This window comes from Myotis daubentonii, chromosome 6 (assembly GCF_963259705.1).
Source record: "Myotis daubentonii chromosome 6, mMyoDau2.1, whole genome shotgun sequence".
Lineage (NCBI taxonomy): Eukaryota > Metazoa > Chordata > Mammalia > Chiroptera > Vespertilionidae > Myotis > Myotis daubentonii.
In genome coordinates this window covers 23853431-23875600 of record NC_081845.1, presented here as the reverse complement: position 1 = coordinate 23875600, position 22170 = coordinate 23853431, and the positions used below count along the sequence as shown (strand labels likewise).

Genomic DNA, 22170 nt, shown 5'->3' with positions numbered 1-22170 from the left:
CTATAGACACTATAGCACTATGCCACATGCTACATAGAACCAACCAGGTGACAACTTAACAAGGAAATGCTACATTTAAAAAACAAATATATAAATGAAAAGAAAATTTAAAAATTAACATTCTGTTTTCATGGAAAATACATATGTTCATACAGCAGATTTTTTAAATGGCAAGGACTTTCAAATCCTAAGAAAACAAATAATGACAAAGTCTGCAATGGAATAGAACCTATTTCCAATACATAAACAAAACCTCAACTTTACATTCAACGTTAATAACAGTAAGAAAATACTCATGCAAGAGAATATTTCGATGATGCATTGAGGAATGCCGAAACCACAGTAGCCCACAGGCCACTCACAGAATCCTGTGTGCACCAACATCTCATCACATGGATGTGTACTTACTGGCATATCTGCCACAGGTGATGCCTGTGTGAACAGCTGAGTGTTCAGATTCTCGCCTTCCCAGTGGTTCGAGCAGAAGAAGTTTCCTGCTTTATCAGTTGGAGATTCCACCTAAAAGCAAACAGGAAGTGCTTTGTTGTTTCGAGAACCAGAATTCCCCAGGAAACAGTTCTACTCAAGAGTAAATTTCTATAAAATGAATAGGGTCTGAGAGGATCATGTATAGCATGGTAACTATAGTTGATGTCACTGTATTGTATCTTTCAGTGGTTCTCAACCTTCCTAACGCTGCGACCCTTTAATACAGTTCCTCATGTTGTGGTGACCCCTGACCATAAAATTATTTTCGTTGCTACTTCATAACTGTAATTTTGCTACTTTTATGAATCGTAATGTAAATATCTGATATGCTATATGTGTTTTCCGATGGTCGCGACCCACAGGTTGAGAACCGCTGGTATAATTGCAATCTGCTAAGAAAGTAGAGTTGAAATTTTCTCACCTATAAGGGCGAATATGTGAGGCGATGGATGTGTTAACTAACTCAATGAGGAAGAATCCTTTCACAATGTATACATATATCAAATCATCACACTGTACACTTTAAACAATTTACAACTTTACTTGTCAATTACATCTCAATTAGGCTGAACAAGAGTAAATGTCTAGCCAGTCTCCTAGTCACTTATCCTTATATGAAAATACATTCAAGAGGCACTGTATCTAAGCTGTTAGAAACATTTCTTACTACCAAGCTCAAACTTTGATCCTTGCAATTTAGATTCCCTTTTTTATACCATGAATTAAAGATACTATTATTTTAATTTAATTTCCAATTCCCCATAACATCTAAAAATTAAATATATATATATGTATCAATAATCTTTCCATCTATGTAGCCAGGGACAAAAGTAAGTAAAAAGCTCCTTCCTTCTCATTCCTTTATCCTCTCCAGCATGTTTTCTGTTCAAACATGAAGTAGATACAAGTGGCTTGGCTTCCCAAATGACAGGCCACATGCCTGCAGTCTGACAGCAGCTCTGAACTGCCTCTGGCATGAAAATCTTGTAGGAAAAGTGGTATTGTTCCACAGTGATGATGCAGACTCGTCAATAAGGAACAGAAGGAACAGCATTCACAGCCTATTCCTTTCAAAGGATCGCGAATTTACCTCTTGTTTGATCTTCTTCAGTAAAGGTCCATTTCCTTGAAACTCGGTAACAATTTCAGATTCATCAGATTCCTGTTTGATCACATCCTGCAGGTCTTCTACTAGATGAGATGGTGTCTGAGGCTGAAGGGAAGAGTGGGCATGCCGTTTGCATCAGAGGAAAATTTCTGTCTGAACTAACAAACGAGCTAACCCAAGAATTTTGCGAACACTTACTAGCATCTTCAGGGGGCCATATTTTATTTCTTGAGCTGCAAGTGCATGTTTAAATGGTGTAGGGGTTCTCGGAGAGCTTTCTAGGATTGACTTTTTGATAGCTGGAGTTCTGAAACTTTAGAAAGAAAACAAGTGTTGGCTCAATACACAAGAACATATGTCCCTCACACTGCTCTCCCTATTACATTTAATATTTTTCTACTGAATAAAAGACTCTGTTATTGATATGGAATTGGGTGTGCTGATTAATCACACATGTATTGTTAACAAAAAGATATTATGTACATCACTCGTTCTGAAAACACATGCACTGCCTGCCCCTGGGTTTCTATAATGATCATAAGCATTGTGAAGATCTGATGTAATTTACAAATACATTTCACTATTATTAAAACAGGGTCCACAGTAGAAAACATGTTAATATTTTAAACTACTTATTGTACTTGGAAATACTAAGATTAAAGGTTGATTATAACTCATATTGATGTTCTCTGCCATTTCTTTGAATTGGTTAAGCCTTTATTGAATATAAATGACTGCTTAATCATTCCTATAATATCCTATAATATTCCTGGGGGTGTCAGAAGCAGTCCTAATCTATATAAATTTCAAAAGAAAAAAAATAAGATTAAAAAATATGAACTAAAGAGAACTATTCTCATTCTTGTTCTGAAGTGTATAATCAAAGAGAAAAGGAGGCTAAAAATCTTATTTTCAGTGAAGAAGACAAGGCCTATTGAACAAACAGAAAAACTGAATGGAAAAGTTATATAAAAACTACCTCAGCATATATGGGAAAATTTGAGGTAAACTACAAAAATTAATTTAGTTTATCCTCCCACCATCTGCGTCTGGATAGCTATAATAGGCCCAGGACACATATTCAATGTGGAATATACATGATGAAACACATACAAGTGGATCCATAACATTATCTACATTCAAATGGATCACAGTGTTGATGCCGGACACTGGGGACTATATTGAGACATTGGAGACTATATTCTCTTAAATAACTATAAGTAAATAAGATCAATAATTTTATTCTTGAACCAAGAACTTACATAGTATTTTCCTTTTGAGCTTTCACAGTCTGGTCTCTATGAAATGGTGTTGTAACAGTCAATTTGTGACCACTGAGAGGGGTGGCAGTTAAAGAAGGCATTTCCAAGTCTAAGTTTTCATGATTACTGGAAGTGTTTAAGAACTAAATATGGGAAGAAAAAAATTACTTAGATCAAGCAGTCATTCTTCATTGAGCCAAGTTTAAAAATTACACTGTGATAACAAGCAAATATGTTTTACTGACCCACCATATAAAATAATAAAGATGCTCACAACATGTAGTGTTGGACAAGGGTATCATTTTTTGTTAATTGAACACCAAGATTTGGAGTCGGATTTCAAAAAAAAAACAACAACCAAAAATCTAGGGTCAATGCTGGAAAAATTGCCAAATCCTAAGAAAATATTCTCAATAAATGAGATTTGCCATTAAAGAAATAAGATGCACTCTTCATGAAGATTAAAAGTGTTCCAGTGATTTGGGGAAAATAATAATTATTTTTCTTTTATACTCTGTTGTCTCTCTTTAATGATCGTTGAGCCATTATATTATAGAAGGCTTACATTAGGTGGAACATTTTTTAATAATAAGCTATTTCTCTCAGAACATTAATGTTCTAGGAAAATAATAGGTGTTCCTCACACAGTCCCAAGGTAAAATAAATTTGGGAAACACATGTCATAATCTCCTCCTGGACATTCACAATGCACATCAGTGAACTAAAATCAATCTTTAACTTAGTTTGAGTCAGTGTTTCCCAAACTTATATACTTTATATGTGGATGGAACATCTATCAAAATCTTTCAGAATGAATATTATCTAGAACACAATTTGGAAAATACAAGCAAAAAGCAGGATAAATTGTTTTGGTGAGTGCATCACATTTGTTCATACTTAGTGCTGTTCTTAACACTCAACAGACATAATTGGAAAAACGTTTTAAAGTGCCAAATTACCTATTAATTTCAATTATTTTAATAATTAAGAAACACACAAGTTTTTAAAGGAATTATAATTTCCATGCCTTTAAAAAATACTATATGAAACAAGAATATTCATCGGCAAAAAACTATGCTAATAAAATCTTATGGCACAACTCAATATGCCATAATTGAGAAATTGAAATTAAAACATAAATTGTTTTCCTTAAGCATTTGTCCCTCATGCTCTTCCCAAACTTTTCCACTTAAAGATGGAATGGAACCTTTAAAATTTCTAGTAGCAACCCAAACATAGCTTGCTTCCCTCCACCCCTGGGTCAGTGAATCATGTAAGTGAACAAAGAGGCAGAAAAACCTGTGAAAATTTTTAAAGGGAGTGAGGGAGGGAGAAGAGAAAGGAATAGAAATGTTAAACTCTAGTAGTGGAGGAAATAATAGCACATCTCATGCAACTAACCATCTTTCAAATCACCCGAAAGAGAGAATTATGACCAAATCATCAGTCAACGTACAGACAGCCTAAACTTTGGGAGGCAGTATAACTTAGCAACAGCTAGATTCAACAATGCAACAAAATCAGTGAGGGTAAGGAAAATTAGTCATTTGTCTCTAGGATTAGTTTCTAGATTATTAAGGCTTGATTGTCTGTTGAAAATTAGTAACAGCTGCGCAGAAACTGTGCTCTACCTGCGAGGGGGAGAAGGACAGGCTTTTGACAGGGGACCGATTGGGAGTTGAGCTGCTGACATCAGCAAATATGAAGGACCTAGGGTCTCCAGTGGCTAAGGGGCTGGCCTGGCGCCGCTTTGTTCGAAGGATGACCAGTGGAATGGTGCTGTGCCTCGCAGGAGGTACGGGCTTGAGCGGGCCAAGTGAACCCTCGCTCAACGTGCGTTTGCTAGGCTCTCTTGCGGGTCTATTCACATTGCCCTCATTTTGCTGGAGCTGTAGGGCTTTGCCTGCATGCTGTTGGCTAGGTGAAAATTCTGCTTCTCCAAAGAGTTCAAAATTGCTGAGGTCACACCATGATGAAGAATCCTGAAAGAATGTGGGAGGCGCAGAACTCTGAGACATGTGTGCATGATATGTGCCGTCCCCTGAAACAGCACTGAGAGAGAGATGCTGAATGCAGAGAAAACACCGGCCGGGCCCCCTTCTTTACCATCTTCAGGGTTAACAATTGTTCTGATACTGGGCTGGTCCTACAGGAGCGATGCAGGGGCCTCTGGGTACTCGAGCATTTGCATGCAGTCCAAAGCAAAAGGAAACCCTTTCCTAGATGGCACACTTGGCAATGGTTATCCCCTGTCTGAGGGGGACTGATTGGAAGCTGAACTGCAATAAAGGCTTTTTAACCACCGGGAGACAGTGGAAATGAGTGGAGTGTCTGCTCTTGAGGGGCTGAACCCGAGTCTGTTTCACGGAAGGTGGCTTGTCTCAGTGAACCATATGAGACTGGTAATCGATAACCAATGTTTTGTGGAGAAAGCCATGCACCACCAATGAACCTATTACCACTCCAAATATATTGAAAGATTGCTTTAAGCTCTGAGCAAACATAATTCTGAATGTGCTGTCCAAAAGCAAGGCACAATTCTAGAGAAACACAAAGAAGGAAACAAATTTTAAAAAAATAAAAGATAACTCAAACATCATTCCCATAACCCAAGCTCTACTTATAGGTCATTAACTTCACTATTTTAAAAAAAATACGCATTTTGAAAGAAATGTGTGAAAAGCTACCTTTTATCTGGGTAGCCTATGAAATCAGATCTTTGAGAAAAAAAAACATACACAGAAAAACTAAAATAATATTTTTACCTTATATGTTAATTACATGATAGTTGGCTCTAGAAAATGGCAATGCTTTGAGAAATGGGTTTCCTCACTCCCCTTCTAGCAACATTAACATGCCTGAATAATCTACTTACAGAATCTATAAATTGAAGTGTTTCTGCAAATTCTAAGAGGTTCTTAACATTATCCAGAATGGCTCCTTGGTGGACGATCATGCACCTCGCAGGAGAGGCGCTTTCTTCAGGTAAGCAGCCAGGATCCACAGGCAGAGATGGCGTGGAGTGGTGCTCTTCCAAACAGGAAACAGGTGCACTGTCTCCATGAGGTCTGGTGTGGTCGGCGATGGTGGTGCTGTGCCACCCGGGGTAGCTGCATGTGTGGTTCTGTGTCTAAGGAGGTGAGGGGGGGAGGATAAAGAAAGAGCGGGGAGAAGAAAGGGAGAAGGAACTTAGCAATGAAGTTGCACAAGGTATCAGATGCTGTTGGAGGAAAGATAAAAGTAGTTGCATCATTCAGAACTTGCGCCTATGAAACAGTTGTCAAGATGTTTCCTTTTATCAATGCAAGACCCTGCTTTTTAATAGTGGTATAGTCTGTCATCTACAGGATGACCTTAATTGCCCATCCTTTCGTTAAAAATGCAAACAGGGGGACCATGTTACCAAGCCCGACTCTCACATGGAGTTAAAAATCTATTAACATAATTTCCAATAGGACCATAAATGTTTGCTGTGAATTAAGAATTCTCCTATTCTTTCTAACCTGCATATAGGCTGGAGAATGCAAGAGTTAGAGTTGCCTTTCTCTGAATATATTCTTGTTGCTTCTATCCCCTTCTACTGCAAAGGATTGCACCGGTGCAGAGAAAGAGTGCCAAATCAACGTGGTTAGGAAAGCAGAAGAGCAAATTAACAGAAGTCTCCTTTCAGCATGACCACGAAACAGGAGAAATTGCAAAACATTCAAGTTAAAAAGTGGGCGAACTAACATAAGCACATAATAATGGTATTATTTAACCAAAAAAATTTTTACTCCTAGGAATACCTACTCTGTATCACATCTCTATTATTTACTTGGTTGGTTGACTACATATGTTACAAATTACAAGCTTCTTTCCCAGTTTGCTGCTCAATCACTAAAAAAGATGTCAACATTCAATAATGGTTCACATAGCTTTCACACATGCAAACAAAAGAGAGCAGCTAATGTTATTCATGGAGAGAGTATATGCACCTTTTTCACATGTATACACTGAACATGCACCAAATCACGTATAAAATAATAAAGTATGAAAATCTAGGTTAAGAAACATAATAAAGAAAAAATGAAATGAATAGGCATCATACAGATACAAAGTTTTGTAAAAAATAGTTTCATTCATTTTTATCTTTGATAGTCTTCGAATTGATTCCAATCCTTCTAAAAAAAATCAATGATGACAATCACTAAAAAAAATCAATGATGACAATCACTAATAGATGTTGAGTGTCTATTGCAACATAGAAGGACTACTTCCAATTTAGTCAACATTCTTATACCAACTGGGTTTTATTACACGAAACTCATGTTTAAATGTCACTAATGGATATATAGAGTCTTGACTATGTAATATTTAGAAGATAAGAAAAAAGATACAGAGGAGCATTAGGGTAAAGCCACACTCCTCCCATTTCAGCCCACGGTGACATTCTTACTGGTAGCGCCTGCTGTCCTTTGAGCTCATTCTCAGTAGACATTAGGAGCAACTCTAATTCCTTTATTCGTTTTTCTTTCTCAGGGTCTTCATCATTATAGTGTCTCTGAAATTAAAAGTTAAGAGAGAAAAAAAGAAAAGGGCCTGAATGGAAGCTGTAAACACAATGGTTGTGGCCTTTAGTCAAGAGGGAACACACAGCCCAAAGAGCCTGGGCATGAAACCCAACTGAATTGGGCCACGGCTGAAACCTTTGTGAATGTCATTCTGGATGTAAGAGGGTGATGGGACATCTGAGGCTAAAGTGGACGCTGACTGATGAGTTGTTTATAATATGAGAGAATCTGAGAATCCCTGAGCAAACTCACTCTCGAAGTGAAGACTGGCAGATGGCTGGCTGGAGTTCCCCCACCTTTCCACTTGTCCCTGCTTTTTTTATTTCAGTTGGTCAGGTGACAGTGTGTGTTTAGAAGAAAGAAATAAAGCATGTCTCAAAAATGGTGCCTCAAACAGCTAGTGAGTTTCTTGAGGAAATGACCTTACAATGGTCTTACCTGAATGGCTGCAGCAGCAGGCTGTGGAACATTGACTATATTGACATGTAATGCGACAGGATATGGGACATGACTGGAGACCTAGACACACAAAAAAGGCAAAACAAAGGACGAATCATTCATGGTTACATATGCTTCAGGGCACTTGGCTTGCTCGAGGACTGAGAAAAAGAATACTTCACTGATCAAATTCACTAAACATTAAACACACACACACACACACACACACACACACACACTCCTCTAATTTGAAATTTTAGCCAGGCTTTTAATAATGGCTAAATAGCTAAAGCAACATAGTGAAAAAAAAATTTAAAGTGCCCATCATCGATCCTGACAGGAAGTATTCCTTAGAGAAAAATACATCTAAAATACATTCATAAATGGATGAAAGGAGTTTTGGTGGGAAAAACTGATGGCACTAGCTATTTATAAATAAAAATATTTCTCTGGGGATAATATGAGTTTTAGTAAATAGCACAGAACTGCTTAAGATAGTTCGTTCACCTGAGACCTTTCTGGAAAGTCTGTAGTCAAATATATGTCAAAACTCTTCACAAATATGCTTTGTGTAGAATTTGCATATGAGCTCTGTATTCTTGGGTAAATTTCACTGTTTCTTATTGTTAATATAAAGATTAAAACTTCTTGCTTTTTTTCTCTTTATTCTTCTCTTTCCACTCACTAAGAATATTTCTTTCCCTAAGTATAAATATCAGGAAATGAAAAAGGAGTCACACTAATCCAAGAAGAATAAAAGGAGACACCAAAGAATAGTGTCACAAAACCGCTCGTGAGCCCTGGCTGGGTAGAACATTGACCCCATATGCCAACGTTGCTGGTTTGATCCCCAGTCAGGGCACATACAAGAATTAACCAATGACTGCATAAGTCAGTGGAAAACAAATAAATGTTTTTTTTTCTCCCTTTCTTTCTCTAAAATCACTAAATAAAAAACAAAAATTAAAAAACAACAACACTGCTCCTGTCCTAGAGTATGAAGGTAAACACAGAATAAATAAATTAGGGCATTTCTGCTCCATCACTACCAGAATGGAACTTACAATTATCTGTTGAATTTCAATGGTGAACTATCTGCTCTTTAAATGTAATATCATGTTCACTTTCATTCTGGAAGACAAAAATATTTGACTACAACTGCACCCCTATTTCCCCAGTCTTCTTCAGCAGGACCTTGTTAGTAAGGTTACATTTAAACTCTAAACTCCAAAATTAGATTAAAAGCAGCATCAGAATCTAACAACTTGGCTTGTAGCCTACACTGTCTCTAAGAGTTGTGTAACCGTGGACAAATCATTTAATGCCCTTGTTCCCAGAACCATATCAGGAAGCACAATACCTATGCCATGATCCTGTTTATGAAAGCTCTCTGAAAAGTATGCAACTACAGGGTATTATTACCTGGAGCTAAAATAACCACCTCTCTTGTTAAGCAAAATTCTCAGGAATGGCTTACATTTTGTGCTTCAGAAATGTGGTAATAGGAATAGTCGTTGTTCACTGAGGGCTGTCCAGTTGGAGGGAGGTGAGCTGACGGCGGAGCATGAGCAAAGCCCATTAAATGACTGTTCTTCTGGAAACTTGCGGCCACCGTTGGCTGGCTAGCTTTGGAAGACTCCTGTAGATAACCTTCCTGCTCCACCTTCCGACGCATTGTAGAATTCCAGTGGTTCTTGATAGCATTATCAGTTCTGCACAGAAATATATCACATATAAATTTCACAAACAAAAACTTCAATTCAGATTAGAGTTAATTGACAGAAAACTGTCCCTAACAGAGACCTTTTCTTTTGGTCCACTAATAGTGTCATTTCTTTTTAATCATTTCAATCTTTTCTACCTCCTAAAATCATGCTTTCCCTATTACCTAATTTAAATTCCATACATTTCTCTTAATTACATAATATGGAGTTGTAGTTTTCTATAAATATTGAAATCCTTAAACCATTTTGTTTCCTTGATAAGAGTATTTTCAATACAACCACCCTTCATATTTATTTTGACTGGTATAAGACTGTAATACAACTTAAAGTTCCAGCTGTCCTAGAAAATTACTCCTTTGATTTGGCTTAGTGGGGGCTACACGGACATCACAAAAGGTCCTCAGTAAAGTTGGGTGAATGGTAATGATGCTGCTGCCACCTCATTGTCCTCTCTTTATCAACAGCAGCATCAGCCAGACATTTTGAGTGAAAAAAAAACCAACTCCCATCTTTTGAAAACCATTTCAAATTGTTCTGGTAACCAGACAGAGGTGAGAATGGAAAACAGGATCCAGATAGGAGAAATGCTAACTCCCGATGTATTTTCAAACTGCAAAGCATTTTTACTGAAGTGTTTCAATTCTTAGGAAAACAGTTTCTCAATTTTAAAAAACCGTTTTAAGCCTCCCTTTTACTATTTTGATGGGGGTGGGGAATGTATGCTAAAGAAAGAGGAAGTTCAATCGCCCCTTAAATTTTTAGAAGAATCAACAGCATATCCTCTCAAACCATATGGGAGAAAAGGCGTCCTGTTATCTACCTCCTGAATTCTCTAAGCTCACACTGAATCACAAGGGAGGAAATGCTTTGGAACATCACAAGAGAACACCAGATAAACCATCAGAGCCATGGCCTTCCTTTAAATGACCCTTCTTCCACTTTTGGATTATAAAGCTCAAGAACAAAAATATTTAAAATATTTTGTCTTAGCTATTTTTATGTAAGCTTCCCCCACCCCACCAAAAAAAATCTGTTATAACTGTTTAAATAGGGAAAGGGGCAAAAATGAGCTTCCATACATTTCCCTCATAATGAGGTCATTTTTTGTGCCTCTTTCATTAGAAAGAAAGGATAACACTGACATTATTTAAAAACCTGGAAGCAGTATGATAATTCTATAATTATACTATTTCTTTCTTTAAAAGAGGAAAATTAAGCCAAGTGGTATAATGAAATGCTGGTATCAGGAAAATGATAGCGAGGTCCTTCTGGTCACTTAACCAGCTATGTGAACTTAGAGCAGAGACAAACTGTCTAGCTCAGTTTCCTTCTGTATGTTTAGAGTTTTGTAGTTTACAATGTGCTTTGACAGATATTTTACTTGACACTAACACTTGCCCTGTGAAGTAAAAATGGGGAAAGGGAAGCTGAGGAATGTTCAATGACTTGGCTCAAGGCTCACTGTTGGGTGGATTCTGGAAGTACTCAACCAGATAAACTCCAAGATCTCCTCCAGTTCTAAAAGCTATGGATCTGGTCTAATGAATGAAACACAATCGATGGAATGTAATTCACTCACCATACATTTAAAACAGACTGTTCAATACCCACTCCCTCATTCCTCCCAATCAATATATTTTTTGACATATTATTACCGTCCAGGCAGTAGTTTTGCGATTTCTGCCCATCTGTTCCCCAGCCTCTTGTGTGCCTGGTAAATAATTCTGTCTTCCTCTTCTGTCCAGGAGGTTTTCTTAACTTCTGGATTCAAGTGGTTATGCCACCTCTCCCTACATTGTTTTCCAATTCTCCCCTTTAAGTGCTTGGCAATAACAGACCAACGTTTCGGACCGTATTTCTGTACAAGCTCTATCACCTTCAGATAAACACACAAAAATAACCTATGTTTTAATGTTATGTAATGAGTCAGTGTAATCATTCTGTTACAAGATCTTTAGAAAATTTCTAAAAACCTGCTTTCATTCATTTAAAATATGGAAAAAGAATTCTTTTGGTTCTTGTTTGTACACCTTACCTGTTTCTTAAGTTGGGAAACATTCAAGGAAGTAGTTTGGGGAATATTCTTAATTATGATTCATACAACAATGAAGAAGGAACTTACTCTCTGATCTTCTTCTTTGGTCCAGGGACCCTTGATGAGCTCAGGGTTTAGTACTTTCTGCCATCGGTGCTGGCACTGCACATCTGTTCGATTCTAGACAAATAAGATAAAGTAGGCATTGTCATATAGATATGATGTGATAAGTGCACACTAAGATTTTGTTAGAATATGAATCATACATGGATAACATACAGTGACAATGATCAAGAACATTCTAGGGCATGTTTGGAGAGCCCACCCAGCCCTCATTACTTACAGCTACAGAACATACAAAGAATATATCAAAGCTGCATCTAAAATTAGAAGTTCTTCCTCCTGAGGGCAACAGTCCTGCCATGTGAACAAAAGGACCATCATATTGCATGAATGGCTGTGAATTTAACTTAACCCTAACCTCAGTCTGTTGCATGTGGAAGTACCTAGGACTAAGACTAAGCCTGTTAGGGATTCCATATTAAGGTCAAGCTTTTATGGAAACCCACTCTAGTGACTTCATTCAAACTAAGAGATGTGCTTCAATGTAGGGCCACCAGTGTTAATATTCAGAACAAAGATGAATGAAGATAGGCCCTACCTTATAAGAGCTTGTAATTTTATAAGGAGGAAAAGTCAAATACATAATGAATAGAAGGCAGAATTTGATTCATATGCGAGAAGAAATCAAAGCAAAATGATATTGGGGTGGGAAAAGAAACCTCTTTAGGAGAAATGATGTTTCCTTAGGAGGAGTCTGGAAAAGCTCTTGCTATGGACTTTGAAGGACATGAAGTAACTATGCAAGACATTCTAGGAGGTGGCATCACCAGGGACAAAGGCCCAGAGGAGGGTCAGCAGACATGAATTCAACTAAACCTGCTTACAGAGGGGAAGTCAGAACCAGAACTGGAGCTGTATGTTGGGGCCATATGGGAGGACCCTGTGTGCCAGGTCCAGGCAATGCACTTAATTTATGAAACTAGGTCACTGTTGTTGGTTTTGAAAAGATAAGTTACAGCTGCATTTTAGGAAGCTCCCTCTGCTAAAGGATAAAAAAGTGGAAAGCTATAAGTAGGGAAACCACTGTAATCATCCAGAGAAGAGGGAAGGGAGAATAGTGAGGAGAATTAACAGACCAATGACAAAGGAATTCCAGAACCCCTAGTCACTACTTAGGTGTAGGCGATGGGGAGGGAAACAAGTCTAGAAGGACTCAGAAATTTTCAACTGGGGTACCAAAACATGGTTATTTTTTTTAAAAGGAAATTTAAAAGAAGCTGGCTTGGGGGAAATATCACAAGGTTAGTCATCTATCATATAACAAATCACCAGAGTGCTAATTTATAGTATCCTATAAATGAAAAGATATTTATATGATCCAACAAATGAAAAGGTAAAATAAGAAGAAAACATTGGAAAATGTTGTATGTCCTTTCATAATAGATTCAGAAACCCCAATTATATGTATTATAATATACACTACAGGTTATGGATGAGGCATTTCTCCCCCAATTTCTCATATATAGCAAATAAGCAATGTCTTCACATACTCTCCCAAAATATCTTACTTAAATCTTTGGGAGATTTCCTTTTACATGAAGAAAAAATTACTAACTTACCGGGAGATAATTGGCTATAACTTTCCAGTCATCTGTTCCATTCTGTTCCACCAACTTCTTTAGTTTTTCATCCTAAGACAGTTAAAGGTAATCCAAGGACATCAGTCATTTACTGTACAACTCTATTCAAGTTAGAGTAAAGGGGAATCAATTCAATAACCTAATTCACAAAAAATCTCTCAAAAATATCCAATACAACAGATAATTAATGTGACATACTGATTTAGAGTATAGATTTATTTAGAGTCAGACAGACCAAAGACTGAACCTTGACTCAGCTATTGATTAGTTGTATAAGCTTGATTATATCATTTTGCTTTTCTGGACCTTAGTATTGTCATCTATATAATGGGAGTGCTGATGTCAAAAGGGTTATTTGGGGATCACATGAAGTAACTATGCAAAACATTTAGCATAATGCCTGGCTCACTAAATGTTTAATACATGGTAACTATTAAAAGTTTTACTCTGTCGGGGGAAAAAGACCTCCAATGTTAGATTCAAGATATTTAACTAGACATGGCAATAGATAGGATCTCGGGTAAGAAATAGCTCAACCACCATTCTAACATTTAGTTATTTTAACCTCTTACAAATAAAAAAAATGGAAGATCACTTTTATTAATTAAACTTAAAGGCATGTATGATGTAATAAAGTCATTTAGTTTTTGTATCAAGATATGCATAATTTAAACTTATTAGAATACAGAACTTAATAGAACAAACTTGTTAGAACACAAAAGACACCAAACATCAGGGGAAAATCTTTCAGTTCACTCTTTCTAAACATGATCTACCAAGTGAAAGAGAACCCTCACATTTTTGCACAGCTAACTTCACACGCAATGTGGATCCCTGGTGTGACACAGACATGGGAATTAGGAAACCAGTGTTAACAAGAGAACTTCGCTATGTGGAAGAACCATCTAAGACTTAGATTCTAAATCAAAATCTCCATAGGTAAATTATGTATTTCCTATGGACCTTACTGGAAATCCTGCCTGCCTAACAAGAGGAGCTCTGGCTTATGTGAAGTAGGGTGGAACGAAACTGCAGAAGAGCCAATACCATTAATTCTAACATAAAATCTTTAAAAAATCAATTGCAAAATTTTTGAAACTTCAAAGGAAAAGCAACTTTTCCTATACATTAATACTTTTTCTCCTTAAATATTTTTTCATTCCTACAAAGATCAAGTTTTCAATAAGCTATCAGAAAAAGGTAAGCAGATATATCTCCTTCCATTTTTTATTGCTTTTAAAAAATCTTTATTGTTGAAAATATTGCAGATGTCCCTTTTCTCATCTCCAGCTCCATTAACCCCCTCCACTCCGCTCCTAGCCCTTCCTCAGGCCTTCCCTGCACTATTGTTTGTCCATGGGCCATGTATATATGCATATAATTATTTGGTTAATCTCTATCCGCCCACTCCTCCTGAAATAAGTCAATGTTTCAATGTCTCTGGATCTGTTTTGTTCGTTAATTTATTTTAATCATTAGATTCCACATATAAGTGAGATCAAGTGATACTTGTCGTTCTCTGACTGGCTTATTATGCTTAGCATAATACTCTCCAGGTCCCTCCATGCTGTCTCAAAGGGTAAGAGATCGTTCTTTTTTATAGCTGCATAGTATTCCATTGGGTAAATGTATCACAGTTTTTTTAATCTATTCATCTACTGATGGGCATTTGAGCTATTTCCAAATCTTAGCTATTGTAAGTAACACTGCTATGAACATAGGGGTGTATATATTCTTTCTGCTATGAACACACGGGTGCATATATTCCTTCAGGCTTCTTAGGATATATTCCTAGCAGTGGGATCACTGGGTCAAATGGTTGTTTATTGATTGCTTTTTGAACAGATCTCCATGTATATGGCTCTGTGAAATACTATAGATTATATTTTAAGAATGTTAAATGAATCCATTAAAACAAGTTCTATGCATGTTCTTTTTACTCTTTTGTTTGTTTTGTTTTTGGAAATAGCAATTCATCTATTTGTTCAGGGAACATTTGTTAATAGTCCACTTTGTGTTAAGCAATTCTGGATTCAAGGACCACAAAAATGAACAGATATGTAGCCCTGCCCTCTGTAGACTTGTCGCCTCCTGTAAGAGGCATATATGTTACAGCAATAATAAGAACATGGGTCCAATGATTGCAGGATGCATCCCAGGAAAGTGAAGGATGGCTTCACAGAAGAGGTGATATCTCCACAGGTAATAAAGAAGTAGTAAGAAGTTGTGGAGCAAAAGGATAAGAACAGGATAGGCAGCAGGAAGCATAGATGAAACAAATTAAGAGGAGAGGACATTCAAAGAACTACAAAAGGGTTGGATATTGAAGGCATAGTGCACATATGGGGAGTGGTGAGAGGTAAGTATGAGTATGCTGCACAGGCAGGCTAGGATATGATTTCAAAGAGCCTGACAATGAGTTTGAGCACCTGTAGTTTAGCTGAAATTTTGTTTTTCATAAACTAATACATTCTACATTCTATTCCCCATGTTTTAATGACATGTTTAGTTACCTCTTCCCTGGTCCACCTAGTTTTCCCCAAGTGACGCTTTCCAGACTTGGGAAGCAGCCCATCATAGTCATGGTCACACATCTCAATGTCTTCATCATCCTCATCACTACTGTATATGCTGCAGAAATAAAAAATGGGCAGATATAGACTGAAACAAGAAGGTTTAAACTATTGGATTACAAAAATTCCACAAAAACTCAACAATCATTTCAAAGGTTAAGATGATAAAACTTTGAAAACTTGCACAAGATTGTTTTCTGCATTCTGTTGCTCTAGTATTGGAAACTGGTTCTGCTGTTATCGGTCTCCACAGATACAGCAAAGGACCTGGCACTTTCTTATTGCTCTGCATGTTTAAACCTGCTGTTACTGTTAGACCAGTGACAAGTTACACACTTGGCAGGCAACCTTCCAACCAATGAAGGTTTAAGTTTACAACTTAATATTAAGGACAATAAAAGGCATGAGAGCCCATGTCCTTTACGTAATTATACACTCAAGATCTTTGGCATACATCACAATATTTAAATAATATTTCCCAAATACAATAAATAACTCAGTTATGTTGTTCCAATGGGACTGGTGTTTTATTAAGAGAAAAACATTCAGGAAGTAATATACCCAACAATATAATTATAGTCATTCCTTCAAGATTAGAAGACTAAGAGAATCTAAGAGGAAAGGGTTTTAAAAACCTGAGGAAGAATAAAACATTCAAGTGATCTACTTTGTAAATAACATTAATATCAAACACTTCAAAACTCTAGGCCAGTTGATCCAACTTGTGGCCACATCAACACTAATAAAAGAGAAAAATGGTAATTGGTGTACGAGCTACCCCTTTCATTGGCTAATCAGGGCTATATGCAAATTAACTGCCAACTAAGATTGGCAGTTAACTGCCAACAAGATGGCGGTTAATTTGCATATGTAGGCACAATGCAGGGAGGCGAAAGGGAAAGCAGGAAGAAGCCCCCTGCCACTGACAGTGATTGGAAACCCAGGGGGGAGCTAAGAGCTGGGGGGCAGGGCAAAGGCGGCCCTGGGGCTGCCTTTGCCCTGGCCCCCAGCCATGATCGGAGAATCAGGTGCCTTTTCCACCCTGGCCAGTGATAGCAGGAAGTAGGGGTGGAGCCAGCGATGGGAGCTGGGCACGGTCGAAGCTGGCAGTCCCAGGAGCTAGGGGTCCCTTGCCAGGGCCTAAAGCGAAGCCCACGATTGTGAGGCTGCTGCAGCTGCGGGTCCCCGCTGCCCGGGCCGGACGCCTCAGCCAGAGGCGTCCTGCAGGGGCAGGGGCAGAGCCCGCCCATCGCAGCACCACCCACTGCCACTGCAGGTCCCCGCTGCCCAGGCCGGACGCCTAGGCCAGAGGCGTCAGGCCTGGGCAAGGGGCCGATCCTGCGATTGGAGGGTGATGGGGGTCAACGCCTGAGGGCTCCCAGTATGTGAGAGGGGGCAGGCTGGGCTGAGGGACACTCCCCCCCACCACCCAGTGCACGAATTTCGTGCACCGGGCCCCTAGTTTACAATACTCAGTTTCCAGAGTGACTAAGTGTATAATTACACCACCTAATAGTCAGACTCCTACTTACTCTTTTTTTCAAAAATCTCTGACTGAATGGTATTTGAAATATCTTAAAATGTACCTAATTCAAAACTAAGGAATTCCCCCAGATGGGCTTAAAAAGAACCCACTACTGTTTTTAAAGGAGCCTTTTCTTTTACCTCATTGACCCAAACTATGAATTTTGATGACTTTTGAAGTTACTCTATACTTAATGTTTATTAATCATATTCTGAATAGATGAGAGAAATTTTGCAGTCACAGATTACTTTTACTTAGAATTTTTACTTATCAAATTAAGATATGAAGAAAAATTGTACTAACTGAAAAACTTCAATAAAATTTATTCTTGTAATACTGAGACTAATAAAATGATATAAAGCAATATCATAATGTAACTTATTCTTTTTAAAAAGAAAGTTTATATTCATATTAGGTATGCCTTCCCAAAATATTTTACAAGTATACATTACCCACCCTTTATAAGGCAAACAAAAGGGCTTACCAAAAATCCTGAATTTGAGGTTCTTATAATTTAAAACTATTATTTGGGGCAACAATCTGAAGGTCCAGGATGCATGGTGACAAGCAGGATGTGATCCAAAAGTAAAAGGCATCACACACACACACACACACACACACACACACACACACACACACACACCATTAAACTGTACTTATAATCCATAACCATTTCTTTCATTTAGTGTCTATCCCTTCAAGCAAGAGCCTGAAGTTCTGCAGTGTCAACCAGAGGTTCTTAACTTCTGGTCAATAATTACAATAGTTTCCCTTGAATAAAAAATACTAGCATCATAAGTGAAACCATTATTAGAAGCCCAGAGCTGTAGGTCAGCATCTTTTGAAAGATTCACAGGGAACTCCTTGGAAATCCCCCAAATGAAGTGGCACCCTTGTGAAATATCCGGGATACCAAGAAAATCAGAGTAATCTGCAAGTGACCCATAGATTCAACTCAATTTAACTTTTTAGGTTGGGCGGGATCTGGAGATTACATTTTCAGAACTTCTCTCTTGAAACAGCTCAACTCCGAGAAACAAGCAACATATTCAGCCACCCATAGGGGGCAGCCAACATCAGTTGAGAGAGAACAGGCATCAAACAGGACTAGAATTCTGGAGGCAAAGGTGCCAGTCCTAGTTTTGCCTCCACCTAGCTGTCTGACTTGGACAAATCACTTCCCCTCTCTCAGGACCTCAGTTTCTTGCGTCTACCTAAAGGGCTTGGAATCTATTTCTAAGGTACTTTCCAGTGCTAATAAATAATGGTTGCATGACTTCCGTGTCTCTTAAAAATGAAGCACAGCCGCAGAGATGTGCTAAAGCAAACTTTTGGGGGAAACGTGGCGTGTGACTTCCGCGGGTCCTGAAGAGGACGGGTGGGGAGCAGAGCGAGCCCAGGGCTGCTCACGCGCTCCTGGGTCCATCAGCAGGCTAGGCATGGGGGCTCGCCTTTGAGATTTGCATGCGATTTCCGTGCTCTAGGTTGTCCGGGTCGCCTAAGTAGCATGATTAATTTCTACTAAGGGCCTGAAATAACTTTTCCTTCATCTGTACTGACAAGATCTCAGACCCAACAGTCAGAGAACTTTCAAAGGCTGATTTCAGGCTTGATGCACTTGACTCCCCCACCTGCTAGACCTGGTGTGGTTACAAGAGTACGACTATGAATATTACATTCTGTCAAGGAAACAAACCGTGCAAAGAAACGAAAAAGAAAAGAGGTGCTGGGGGTTGGGAAAGAGGGAGGGGAGCGGGAGGAAGTGTCTTGTGGCCGCTACTGTGATTCTAGAAATGGGGTTCAGACTCATTTCGCTGACCTGGTTAATAATCCCTGCCCAGTTGACGCCGGCCTTGCAAGAAACGGCTTCGGGCCCGCAGCCGGGTTTCTCTTCCCCCCCCCCGGAGGTAGGTTCAAGGCTCCCGCCCCTCCAGGCCGCCTCCCCCCTCGGCTACCTGGGAGCCGCAGGGAACCAGAGAGGCCCCGCCCCGCCCCGCCCCGCCCGGCGGGGACGATCGAGAGCTCCCCGCGCGGAGCGTCCACCGAGCCTCCTCCCAGCACCCCTTCCCAGCGCTCCTCCACTTCCTCCCAGTTTCTGCTCGCAGAGAAAATAGGTGACCTTGGCTCTCTACTGTGAAGTCCCCAAAGCGAAGGTGAAACCACTCGAGGAGGAGCAGCACCCTCGCCCCGCTCGGCCAGGCTCAGGGCGAGGCGCAGGGAGCCAGTCCCCCCCCCCCCCCCAAACCCCAAGTCGCCTCCCTTTTCCTCCGGCGCCCAGCCATGCTTTGGCGCTGCCCCCCCGCCCGGCCAGACAGGGTCCGAGGGTGCTGCTGCAGGGCCCACACCCACGCTCGGTGCAACTTCCCAGTGCAGCGCGGGCACCGGCAATAGCCGGTTCAAAACCAAATAAGCACCAGAAAATCAAACCAGCCGTGGGGAAAGGGGTTGGGTCCGCTTTGCCTTCAGGACCTTTTTGGCAGACCTCTTTGCTAGGGTCCGGCCGGCCACCCCTCCTCCGCCCCGGCGACCTCAGGCGGCGGGAGCACTGTGCGGGGAGGAGCCGGCGCCTTCGGCCGCATCCACGTGTGCGCGCCTCGCCAGGAGCCTCCAGCCCAGGGGAAGAGCCCTCGGGGATTGCGTCCCGGTTGCGCAGCAGCGGCCTGGGGTGCTGCCCGACTCGGTCCCTTTCCGTTGGGTGGCAACGCTGACGGCCGCAGAGCTGGCCCCCGAGCCCTAGAGCTGGCCGCTCCTAGTGGGCTCCCGCGCGTCCAGTCCGGGAAGTCCAGGGGCGGGTGGAAGCCCGGGCGCCAGCAACTGACAGTTCGGACCCGTGTGTGCCTCCCTCTCTGTTCCCTGGTCCCCTCCGTCCGCCCAAAATGTAAAGGGACTTCACCCATCCGCCCCAAGCGCGGTGACATGTGCGGCGCCGGCGCGTGTGCAATGTTTGCATTAGAAATAATAACTTTCCCAGAGCATAATGATCAGAACCTTCAAAGCCAGGGCTTAAACCAATTTTGCAAATGTAGAGACTCATTCCCTCCCCGAAAATATTTTTCTCCCCCCAGCCGCCTGTCAGCTGACGCTCTTCTTAGGCTCCATAAAGAATGAATGAAATTTAAATGAACTACCTGCAGCTACTACACAATCCGGCATTTTCCCTATATCTGCCATATGCTCGGCATTTCCAAGTCCAAACAAATCGTAATGCATCCAGCAATTATGCCGCGACTCCCTCGCCGACAGCCGCGGCATCAAGCCAAGGACCTAGTGGGCTCCCCGGGGCCGGTGGGCACCGCTCATTCCCCCGCAGGAACGTGCTGCTCTTTCTCCCCCAGAGAGAAAGGCAACTTGCAAAACGAGCAGCAGCGAGTGCTTCCCGACGTCCTGACACATTTCCTGCACGGACGCTTCCATTCATCAGTCTTTCCAGCGGCTTCTGCTGCGGAGGCAGAGGTCCCAAGTACTCGCAGGATCTGACAGCCCCGCACCGGATCCGGGATCGAATTCCCACCTGCTCTCCGGCAGCCTCGCGCCCGCGCCCCGCGCGCCCCCACCCGCGGCCGCCCTCCCGGGCGCCCCGTTACCTGTGCCGGGGTCTCCGGGCCATGGCTTGGCGGGCGCGGGGCTCCGCCGGGAGCCGCGGGGACCGCAAGGGGCTGCAGCCTCCCGCTGCCCGCCGCCTGCCTGCGTCCCTCCCCGGCTGCGCAGCGGGCGTTCCGCACGGCCCGGGCGAAGTTTCTCAGGAGAAAGAGGAGGAGGAGGTCGCGGAGGAGGAGGAGAAGGAGGAGGAGGAAACAGGTTGATATTAAAGTGTAAACTCTGTAAACAGAGATGCCATCAAACAAAGAGCTTTGGACACTCCCCCTCCCGCCAAATCTGGCGCCCCTGCAGTGCGCACGCGCCCTGCCCGCCGCCTCCACGGTCGCCTTGGCTGCCGCCCGCCGGGCAGCGGAGCTGGCCGGGCCGCCGCTCCTCTCCGGCTCCCGCGCCGCCGCGCTGCGCCTGGCGCGCCCCGAGGCCCCAGCGGCGCGCGGGCGGGGAGCCCAGGGCCAGGGAGGGGTGGCCGGAGGCTGCGGCGGCGCCTTTTCCTGCGCAAACCCCGCTCCCCGGCCCCGGCCGCGAGGGCCCGCGCCGCGTCGCGCTGCTGCCGCCTCACTGCGGCTCGGTGGCCACGCCACCGCCTCCCCACTCGGCACGCTCCGGGCCCCCGAGCCCGAGCTCGCTGGGCTCTGACTCACTGTTGCGGGGGCGGCGATGGGCGCGCAGCGGGGCGGGGTGGGGGGCGCGACGGCCGCATTAGGGATTGGGGTTTAGGCTGGGGTTAAAACTTAGATTTCTGGAGATGGGGGCGGACGGGGGCGGGGGGCGGATAGTAGGGATGGGAGCATATGTGTTCATAGGAAGTTTGGCTAGGTCTTTAAAAAAAATGTAATTTAACTCGTTAGTGCCAAAGGACACTCATTTCGAGTGGAGCTGGGGCGATCGCGGTTCACGTACGGGACACTCCCGCGGAGCTTTGAGTGCCCTCCTAGAGGCTGGAGCCCACACGCCGCCGTCGTGCAGTCACAGGCCCTTCACTCTCGGCCGGTGCACGCCCGGCCCCACCCACGCCGCCCGGCCCGGCGGCGCCCACTGCCCGCCTCCGCCCCGGCCCCACTCGGGGATCGCGCCTGGATTCCACACCTGCAAAATCCACGGGGCTGCAAACAGCCCGCCCCTAGCAGAACTCAAGAAACCCCACGTTTGCACGCGCGGTTTTAAAA

At 42.0% G+C, this 22170-nt stretch overlaps 1 protein-coding gene across 2 annotated transcripts in view; it reads right to left on the bottom strand.

The window, feature by feature from the left end:
* MYB (MYB proto-oncogene, transcription factor) overlaps window positions 1–21561 on the bottom strand; it is a 37330-nt gene extending 15769 nt beyond the window's left edge. The window contains exons 1-14 of one of the 2 annotated variants that reach the window (XM_059700400.1): window positions 20992–21561; window positions 15823–15940; window positions 13289–13360; window positions 11694–11786; window positions 11227–11447; window positions 9325–9559; window positions 7848–7928; window positions 7295–7399; window positions 5735–5989; window positions 4491–4841; window positions 2860–3002; window positions 1796–1910; window positions 1580–1702; window positions 409–519 (exon numbers count right to left, since the gene is read on the bottom strand). In XM_059700400.1, the coding sequence (XP_059556383.1) occupies window positions 409–519; window positions 1580–1702; window positions 1796–1910; window positions 2860–3002; window positions 4491–4841; window positions 5735–5989; window positions 7295–7399; window positions 7848–7928; window positions 9325–9559; window positions 11227–11447; window positions 11694–11786; window positions 13289–13360; window positions 15823–15940; window positions 20992–21014 (2046 nt within the window). In that variant the 5' untranslated portion in view covers window positions 21015–21561. The remainder of the gene's footprint in view (window positions 1–408; window positions 520–1579; window positions 1703–1795; window positions 1911–2859; window positions 3003–4490; window positions 4842–5734; window positions 5990–7294; window positions 7400–7847; window positions 7929–9324; window positions 9560–11226; window positions 11448–11693; window positions 11787–13288; window positions 13361–15822; window positions 15941–20991) is intronic. The other variant, XM_059700401.1, reaches the window with a different exon arrangement.
* Window positions 21562–22170: the final 609 nt, after the last annotated feature.